Source organism: Convolutriloba macropyga, chromosome 12 (genome assembly GCF_964194025.1).
Source record: "Convolutriloba macropyga chromosome 12, txConMacr16.3, whole genome shotgun sequence".
NCBI lineage: Eukaryota > Metazoa > Xenacoelomorpha > Acoela > Convolutidae > Convolutriloba > Convolutriloba macropyga.
The window spans coordinates 29,922,955-29,933,248 of NC_134479.1; the positions used below are offsets into that span (position 1 = coordinate 29,922,955).

General features: G+C 34.5%; 1 protein-coding gene across 1 annotated transcript in view; it reads right to left on the reverse strand.

The window, feature by feature from the left end:
• Positions 1–2,915, reverse strand: part of LOC142350453 (gamma-aminobutyric acid receptor subunit beta-like) — a 45,171-nt gene extending 42,256 nt beyond the window's left edge. Inside the window, exons 1-2 of the mRNA XM_075402301.1 lie at positions 2,793–2,915; positions 363–476 (exon numbers count right to left, since the gene is read on the reverse strand). Coding sequence (XP_075258416.1) covers positions 363–476; positions 2,793–2,915 — 237 coding nt within the window. The remainder of the gene's footprint in view (positions 1–362; positions 477–2,792) is intronic.
• Between the last annotated feature and the right edge of the window lie 7,379 nt (positions 2,916–10,294).

The window sequence follows — 10,294 nt, forward strand, 5'->3', positions numbered from 1 at the left end:
CTTGTTTTTCCACAACTGATTGATTTTAACTGAGGAATTTTTATTAAAATGAACAAAAAATTTTTATAATCAGAATAATTTAAAGTTTCGTTTGAAGAAAATGATCAACACGTAGCAATTTTTGATTTATTCAATAACTATGGTCAATTTTTTAAGAACAGAGGGATTGTAGCAAGAATTTTGCAAAAACACTGAGGATATAATGAGACATTTTTTACAAAAATAATCATTTTTCAATGATGAGAAGTTCAACTAAATATAACACAAAAATTATTATATATGGTAACCAACCTCTATGCGACCAGTTTCAGTTTTATAAGTGCTTCTCATCCTTTTCGGTCGCGAGTTAATTTGCGCTGTGCCTGTTCTTGTTGAGCTGGCTCTTGGTAAAATCCTGATTGTTCTTCCTGTTCTTCGTCAGCTGGCTCTGCTTGATAAACCGTTTCGAGTATCGGTTTCCTCGCTGTGACTGCCATCTGAAACCCAAGAAAAAACAAACATAGAAATGAAGTTCTTTGTTGATTGAGCATGTCTACGCTCTTGAGAATTTATTGCTCTCTACTGACTCTTGAGTCGTGAAAGTAAACGAGGAAGCAACAAGACTTTCGCTCTCTTCAGATACTAAGTTATCGTTCTCACGGAAACTCATTGGTGAAACTGGAAGAAATAATGTTTGCTACATCAGGATCACTTACAGTTGAGTTTGCTGGAATTGGCGCCCTTTACAAGCTCCTAACGGTGGTTGAAACTGGTTTAAAAACTTGATCGGATGAAGCAGCGGTCTCCATTGTGACTACAGGTGCAGATTGGAAGAAGAATAAATGGAAGATCTTCAATAAATTGATTTGATTAGGATATAGTCCTATTTAATTCGTTAATTCAATTTTGTTTGCGTGAATCTAATCCAATTTAATCTTCTAACAGCCAATGATTCAACAAAATTCCTTTATTTCATCTGTCAGTTTTGGTGATAAGATTAAGCAATAAAAAGTAAATTTAGTTTCGTCGAACTGATATTAATTATAGTCCACGTAGGTTGACAATTAGGTGAATTGTCTGCCTTGTTAATCGATTGTGAAACAAAAAACACCAACACTGTCTCCTAATTTTTGTAATTTTAGTTGGCTAAATAATCCTGACTAGGATGTGGCGACTGGCTGGTCTTGCACTTTAACCTTTAATTTATTTTATCCCTTGCTTTTTCTCCTTTAATCAGTTTCGGAAACTCAGACGGATTAAACGATTAATTCTCCCTCACTATATGTTTTGACTTTTGAATTTATATTCAAAACATTGATGGATTAAAATTATAATTAGCCCTCAGTGCATTTTGATAAGAAGAACCAATTAAATCCCAGGTTTTTTGCCTTTAATCGGTTTTAGAAACCTTGGCGAATGAAAAGAACAATTAAGTTCACACAAAAAATCGAACTTTTTCTTGTTTTGTCTTTTTTTTTCAGAACATGATTATTTAATAACCAAATCGCCGTCGCCAATTCACTATATCCTCACCACGACAGGTAAAAATTTTTAGTCCAATTTTTCGTTAAGGAGCTTGAATAAATAACCGCCGGTTACCTTTGAACCGCCCTGTTCAATATCGAAAAATGGGAAAAAAATATTTTGAATAGAAGAAGAGTTTGGTCTTTACTGAAATGATGAAATAACGGCATTAGCAAAAGTTTTATTTTAATCAGGAGATTTCAATTTCTGTCATGCAACTGTTTCCCGCTGACCAGATTTTATCTCTACTTTCGATAACAATTCTGTTGATATACGAATACGTTTTTTATTAACTAATGCGTTCTGTTGATTTTCAGCCCCAAGTCTCTTGAGACATTGCATGTAAACGTTCTAAAAAATTGTCAACGTTCTTCTGAAATCCTTTTTTTGTTGAATTACTTAGGTTAGGAATACCCTGATTCCAGATCAATCACAAAAAAATACTGAGGGAAAATTATCACTTTTTTCATGATTTGATTAAACTTTTTGACTGTAGTGTAGTATAATGGAGTGCTTCGATGTTTGTTGGAGTAAATTGATAAAAATCCACAAGACAAGGCTTCAATAAAAATGACAAAATGGAAATTTTCAAGCTTGCGTTTTCTCACTCATCATTTACGTGTACATCATCACTATGGTCAAAGCTCCTTATGGCTCACCAATTCTTTTTCTGGCAAGATTACGTTTTTCAATTTCAAAAATTGATGTTCATCTTTCATCACTTTTAGTAGTTTCTGTTGCTCTTTTTTCTGATTTTCCAGTTTTGTAGCTAGATATAATCATTGGTGAAAAAAATTAATACTTGCTCACCAAATCAGTAAAAACGATATCTATGAATTTAAGTACAGTTTCATAACTAGTAGTAAGAACTAAGATCAATAAAGTGTGAGCCGTCATCTCTGCATTCGGAGAAATGGTTGTTCCTCAAGTGTTTCAGTGCTCTCATTGGTTGAACAAGGTCATGTCGAAGAAAGGCCTGGCTGAGGGCAGATAGAGTGATCCAACAATTATTAGGCAAACGGTCAAAATCACTTTCACAAAAAACGTGTACAGCGCTGTTATGCTCAGGGTAGTGACTTTTGTTGCCGCTAAAATGTCATCTGATGTTAAATTGGGTTTCAATAGTTCAAAATAGTGGCCAGTCAATATCGGGTTTTCCAACTTGCACACTCATGGAAAGAGCTCAAAGTTTGATCTTCTGCGGAATCTCCTATTGGCGTAACAATTGTATCGAGTGAATTCTCTGGTACATGCGGGGGTACCTCAACTCGGCTAGATCAAGGGCAAACGATACTGGAGAAGAAGGACAATGACAGGTCAAAAGAAGTAGAATCTTCTGAAGGCGAAGAGTTTCCTCTAGGAGTAGCCTCTAGTGGTCTCGATGGGTTGACTCTAGGAGCAGGTGTCACCATTTGTGCATTTTAAACAAATTGATGCGCAAGACATTTATCATTGAGCGTTTGCTCTGCTGGGTTTGAGTGTTATCATTCCTCATCTGAAAATAGTAGAGGTGGTTCGCTCTCTGAATTTTTTAAGTTTTGATTTTTCTTCAAATCAGCAGACTGCATTTGATTGGAAATTGTTGTGTAATGATACAATCGCGAGTGTATCGCATGAATTTGCTGGTTCTAATGGTTGACTTGCAGCAACTTGTGGGTCGCTTGAGATCTCTGACTTTGCAACTAGAACCATTTGATTGACCTTGGTTCTCAATTGAGATTGAATTCTTGTTGCAACAGGGGAACCTGACATAATTATGAGAGTAAACGCTAAACGCAAGAGTTTTGATCGAGGAAAATTTTGCCAGTTTATTGATTCAACTGACTACTGGTTTCAGCTTAAACTATCTGTATTGTGATGGAAATTTTGAGATTCATAAACCATGCAAGCAGGTTCTAAATGCAAATAGCTGAAAATAATTGCCGTTTTTTTATTAACCTGACAAACGCGTCTGTGTGATTCATAGTGAGGGAATATTATCCAAATAATCTATTATTTTGAAGTTCACTGAGTAGTCTTCAAATTGACCAATTAATTGTAAACACGTTATTGTAAACCCTCACTACGAATCTTTCACAATTTTACATCATGCAAATTTTAACACGTTATTACTAAACTGGCGTTAATGGATCAGCAGGATTAAGTATGACAGAAAATTTTTCGCTTGCTTCGTATTGTGTTTCGCAACAAGATTTTTTCTGGTGCGCTTAACGGATTGGATGGAAGAATTATGCTTGACGGAATTATGCTTTATTACACCATTGGTGATAAAAAATCACAATTACACAACAAATCTTTAAAAGAAAATATTAAAAGTTACCTCATTCAAAACCAAACAACAAATCATTGGATAAAATCTGGTTTCATAGCTTGTAGAGCTTAGAGCTAGTGATCGGCACTAAAGGATTAGTAAGATTAAGTAGCACAAAAATTTTTTCTTCATTGTCCATTGTCGCATTTTTGTCTTCTGTTTCGCAAATTTTTCTTGCGCTTATTGGATCAAATGGCAGAAAATTGTTTTTTCTGAATGTTGTAAATAGATGATTGTTGATGAGTTGGAATAAATAACTGCCAGATACATTTGAACCGCCCTAATGAAACATCTAAAAATGGGAAACAACAAAAAAATTATTATAAACAAACCAAAAATTTGGTGTTTACTGAATTGATGAAATAACAGAAATTTATTGTTTTTAATCAAATTGTTATTTTAATCAGGAACTTTGATTTTATCTTAAGTCATCGTTTCTTGATGGCCGGATTTAATCTGCACTTAGATTTTAAATAGCAGTTCTGTTGTTATAGTTACAAGTTTTTTTAATAATTAATCTGTTCTTTCGTCAAAATCTTTTTGGAAAAAAAATTTTTGTTCACTTACTGAGGTTAGAAACTGCCTCTGAGTCTAGATCAATCACTAAATATTACCGAGTGAATACTATCACATTTTTTTTTATTTGATTGAACTGTTTGATTGTACTGTAGTCTAATGAAGTGCTCTGATGTTGGTTGGATTAAATCGATAAAGAAAAACATTAGCAACACAATAACTCAAAAAAATGACAAAATAGAAAAATTCAAGCGTGCTTTTTCTCACTCATCATTCACGTGTACATCAATACTATGGCTAAAATCCTCAGGGCTAACCATATCTTTTTCTGGCAAAGCTTATGTTTTTCAATTTCTATGACTGATGTTCATCTTTTATCATTTTATTAGTATCTTTTTGGCTGCTGTTTTTTCTGATTTTCTAGTTTTGTCGCTAGATAAAAACATTGGTGTTAAAAAAGTCACACTTGCACAACAAGAATTATTTTTTAGATAATAAAAACTAAAGGTTAACCCATTTAAAACAACAAATAATTGAGTTTAAATAGGATCTCATTTCTAGAAGTAAGAACTGGCATCAAAAAAAATTGAGCCGTTGTATGAGGAGAACTTGTTATTCATCACGTGTTCCAAAGTTCTTGAGGGTCGAACAAGATAAAATCGAAGAAAAGCATCGTTGAGGGGAGATGAAGTGATCCAACAAACATTAGGCAAACGGTCATAATCTATTTCACAAAAAAAAAACTTGTATAGCAATGTTATGCTCAGGGTAGTGACTGTTGTTGCCGCCAAAATGTCTTCTGATGTTGAAATTGCTCTCTATTTTTAAAAACCATGGCCAGCCAATATCAAGCTCCAAACCTGCTTCCTCAGAGAAAGCGCTCAACGTTTGATCTTCTACGGAATCTCCTGTTGGCGTAACATTTGTATTGAGAAAAGTCCCCGTTACATGTTGTGGTCCTTCTACTCTGCTGGATTGAGACCTAAGAGCACTTGAGAAGAAGGACAATGACAAATTAAAAGAAATGAAATCCTCAGAATGCGATGAATTGCCTCTAGGAAAAGACTAGTCGTCTCGATGAGTTGTCTCCAGGAGCAGGTGTCACCATTTGAGCACTTTTATCAAAATGATGTGCCCGATATTTATCATTGAGCGTTTGCTCTGCACAGTTTGAGTAGTACGAATCCTCATCTGAAAACAGTAAAGGCAATTCGCTTGCTAAGTTTATTGAGTTTTGAGTTTCATCCAAATCAGCAGAGCGCCTTTGGTTGGAAATTGTTGTGTTGTGATACAATTGGGAAGGAGTTGTGTTGCATGGATATCATGGATATGTTGGTTCTAATGGGTCACTTGCAGCAACTTGTGGCTTGCTTGTGCTCAATGAGTTCGCAACTGGAGTCATTTGATTGACTTTTGTTCTCAATTAGGATTGAGTTTTTTTGCAACAGGGGAATCTGACACAATTTCAAGAGTTAATGCTAAACGCGAGAGTTTTCATTGAGGACAATTTCGCCAATTTATCAATTCAATTGACTACTGGTTTCAGCTAATGCAAATACTATCTGTGTTGTGATGTAAATACGAATAAATATAAATCATGCAAACAAATTTTTATTGGCAAATAATTGAAAGCAATCGCAAAGAATTTTTTTATACACCTGACAAACTGGTCTGCGTAATTCACTAAATTGAAACAAGTTATGCTTGAAAACGGAATAAAAATAATACTTGGTAAAGACTTGATTTATTTCACTTTAATCTTGATGATACTTATAGTAATTGTGAAAGATTCATAGTGAGGGATTATTATCCAATTAATCGATACTTTTTAAACTTACTGAGTAGTCTTCAAAAAAAAGAATAATTCGATAGCACACCCTCACTATGAATCTTTCACAATTTTACATCATGCAGATTATGACACGTTATAACTGAATCGGTGTTAATGGAACAACAGGGCTAAGTATTACAGAAAAATTTTCTTGATTTTCTGTTGACGTTTTCTTTGTATTGTGTTGTGTTTCGCATCAAGACTTTTTCTGGTGGGGTTACCGAATTGGATAGAAAAATTATGCTGGACGAAATTTTGTGTGATAAAAGTATTTGTGATAAAAATTCACAATTACACAACAAATCCTTAAAAGAAAATATTAAATGTTAACTCATTCAAACCAAACAACAAATCATTGAGCTTGAGTACGTTTTCATAGCTAGTAGTACTCAGAGCTAGTGATTGAGGCTACAGGATAAGTAAGATTAAGTACGAGTACGATAGAAAAGTTTTCTTGATTTCCCTTGTCGCATTTTTGTCTTCCGTTTCGCAACAAGACTTTTTCTGGAGCGCTTATTGGATAAGATTGCGGCCTTTTGTTTTCTGATTGATGTAAATAGTTGATTATTGATGAGTTTGAATAATGAACTGCCAGATACTTTCGAACCGCATTTATGAATTATTGGAAAATGGAAAAAGAATAAAAAAATTCTGAAATAAATGAAATAACAGAAGTTTAATGTTATTAGCTAAATTATCTCATACTATCGTTTATTGATGACCAGATTTTATCTGCACTTAAGATTTTTGATAGCAATTCTGTTGATATAGTTACAAGTTTTTATTTAACTATCGCTTTCTGTTGATTTTCAGCGTCAACCTCTTGAATTTTTTATGTAAACAATCCAAAAAAAATGTCAAACTCCTTTTGAATTTTTTTTGTTGACTTACTGAGATTAGGAAACGCCATTGAGTCTAGATCAATCACTTAAACTTACTGCGTGAAAATTATCACATTTTTTATGATCTGGATAAACTGTTTGACTTTAGTGTTGTGCAGTGGAGTGCTTTGATGTTGAATGGAGTTCACTGATAAAAATCTCTCCGCAAGACAAGGCTTCAATAAAAATGACAAAATGGGAAGTCTCAAGCGTGCGTTTTCTCTCTCAACATTCACGTATACATCATCACTATGGTCAAAGCATCTTATGGCTAAACAATTATTTTCCTAGCAAGTTTACGTTTTTCAATTTCAAAAATTGATGTTCTTCTTTCATCAATTTTTTAGTATTATTTTGCTGCTCTTTTTTCTGATTTTCCAGTTTCGTCGATAGATATAAACATCGGTGAAAAAATTTATGCTTGCTCACCAAATCAATCAAACAATATCATAGAATTTAAATACAGTTTCATAACTAGTAGTAAGAACTAAGATCAATAAAATTTCAGCCGTCATCTATACATTCGAAGAACTCGTTGTTCTTCACGTGCTTCAAAGCTCTCCTTGTTTAAACAGGGTCGTATCAAAAAAACCCTGGTTGAGGTTAGATGGAATGATCTAACAATTATTAGGCAAACGGTCAAAATCACTTTCTCGAAAAACGTGTATGGCTATGTTATGCTCAGGATAGTGACTTATGTTGCCGCTAAAATGTCTTCTGATGTTGAATTTGGTTTCAATAGTTCAAAATCTCGGCCATCCAAAATCGGGTTTCCAACCTGAACCCTCATTAAAAGCGCTCAAAGTTTGATCTTCTGTGGAATTTCCTATTGGCGTAACAATTGTATCGGGTGAATTCTCCGGTACATGTGGGGGTACCTCAACTCGGCTGGATCAAGCCCAAAAAATATTGGAGAAGAAGGACAATGACATGTCAAAAGAAGTACTGTCTTCAGAAGGCGAGGGGTTGCCTCTAGGAGTAGCCTTTAGTGGTCTCGATGAGTTGTCTCTAGGAGCAGGTGTCACCATTTTCTAATTCTAAAATTGATGTTCTTCATTGAACATTTTATAAGTGCCTTTTTTGCTGCTGTTTCTTCTGATTTTATTGTCTCGTCGCTAGTTAAAAAGATTAATGTTCCTAAGTTCTTACTTGCACACCAAACCAGTTAAAAGGAAATATTGGTGGTTAATTCATTTGAAGCAACAAATCATTAAGTTTAAATACAGTTTCATAATTAGTAGTAACAAATGACATCAAAAAAATTTTGATCCGACATCTCTACATTCAATGAACATTTTTTTCACGTGTTTCAATGCTCTCGAGGGTCGAACAAGTTAATATCGCAGAAAGCCTGGCTGAGGATTGATGGTGTGATCCAACAAATGTTAGGCAAACCGTCAAAATCAATTTCACAAAAAACGTGCATAGCGCTGTTATGCTAAATATAGTGACCGTTACTGCCTGTAAAATGTCTTCTGATGTTGAAATTTTTTCCAAAATTTCAAAACCATGGTCAGTTTATATCAGGTTCTCAATTTGCTTCCTCAGTGAAGGCTCACAACGTATGACCATAAGCGGCATCTCCTGTGGGTGTAACAATTGTGTCAAGTGAAACCTCGGGTACATGTTGGGGTACTTCTTTCGGCTGGATTGATGAGTTGTCTCCAGGAGCAGGTGTCACCATTTATGTTTTTCTAATTCTTTAGTTGATGCTCTTCATACAACATTTTATTAGTGTTTTTTGCTGCTGTGTCTTCTGATTTTCTAGTCTCGTCGCTAGATAAAAACATTGGTGTTAAAAAAGTCACATTGGCACACCAAACCAGTTAAAAGCAAATAATAGTGGTTAACTTATTTTAAACAACAAATCATTAAGTTTAAGTACAGTTTCATAATTAGTAGTAAAAACTGACATCAATAAAGTTTGAGCCGTCATCTATTTATTCGTAGAAATTATTCTCCAAGTGTTTCAAACCTCTGGAAAGTCGAACAAGGTAATATCGAAGAAAAGCCTGGTTGAAGGGTAATGGTGTGATCCAACAAATACTAGGCAAACGGTCAAATCAATTTCACAAAAAAACGTGCATAGCGCTGTTATACTCAATGTTATGACCGTTGCTGCCTGTTAAATGTCTTTTGATTTTGAAATTTCTTTCAATATTTCAAAACTGTGGCCAGTTGATACCGGGCGCTCAATTTGCTTCCTCAGTAAAATTACTCAACGTTTGATCACAAGCGTAACCTCCTGTTGGTGTAACAATTGTGTCGAGTGAATCCTCCGGTACATGTTGGGGTAATTCTTTTTGGCTGGATTGATGAGTTGTCTCCAGAAGCAGGTGTCACCATTTGAGCACTTTTATCATTGAGCGTTTGCTCTGCACAGTTTGAGTAGTACAAATCCTCATCTGAAAACAGTGAGTTTCATCCAAATCAGCAGAGCGCCTTTCGTTGAAAATTGTTGTGTAGTGATACAATCGAGAAGAAGGAGTATTGCACGAATATGCTGGTTCTAATGTGTGACTACCAAATACTTGTGGCTTGCTTGTGATCTCTGAATTTGCAACTGGAACCATTTGTTTGACTTTTGTTCTCAGCTGAGATTGAGTTCTTTTTGCAACAGGGGAATCTGACACAATTTTGGGAGTCAATGCTAAACGCAAGAGTTTTGATCGAAGAAGGTATTGCCAATTTATCGATTCAATTGACTACTGGTTTCAGCGAATACTATCTGTGTTGTGATGTAAATATGAAGAAATATAAATCATGCAAACAAATTCTTATTGGCAAATAATTGAAAATAATTGCAAAGAATATTTTTATACACCTGACAAACTGGTCTCTGTTATTCACTAAATTGATACAATTTAATCTTGAAAAAGGAATAGTACTTGCTGAAAACCTGATTTATTTCAATTTAATCTTGATGATAATTGTAATAAACGTGAAAAATTCATAGTGAGGGATCACTATTCAATTAATCAATAATTTTTAATTTTACTGAGTGGTCTTCAAAATAATCGATTAAATGGATAGTAAACCCTCACTAGAATTCTCTCAAAGTTTTTTTTCATGCATATTTTGACACATTATAACTGAACCGGCATTAATGAATCAGCAGGATTAAGTATGACAGATAATTTTTCTTGATATTCCGTTCACGCTTTCTTTGTATTGTGTTTCACAACAAGACTTTTTCTGGTGCGCTTAGCGGATTGGACGGGAGAATTATAATTCACGGAATTATACTAGATA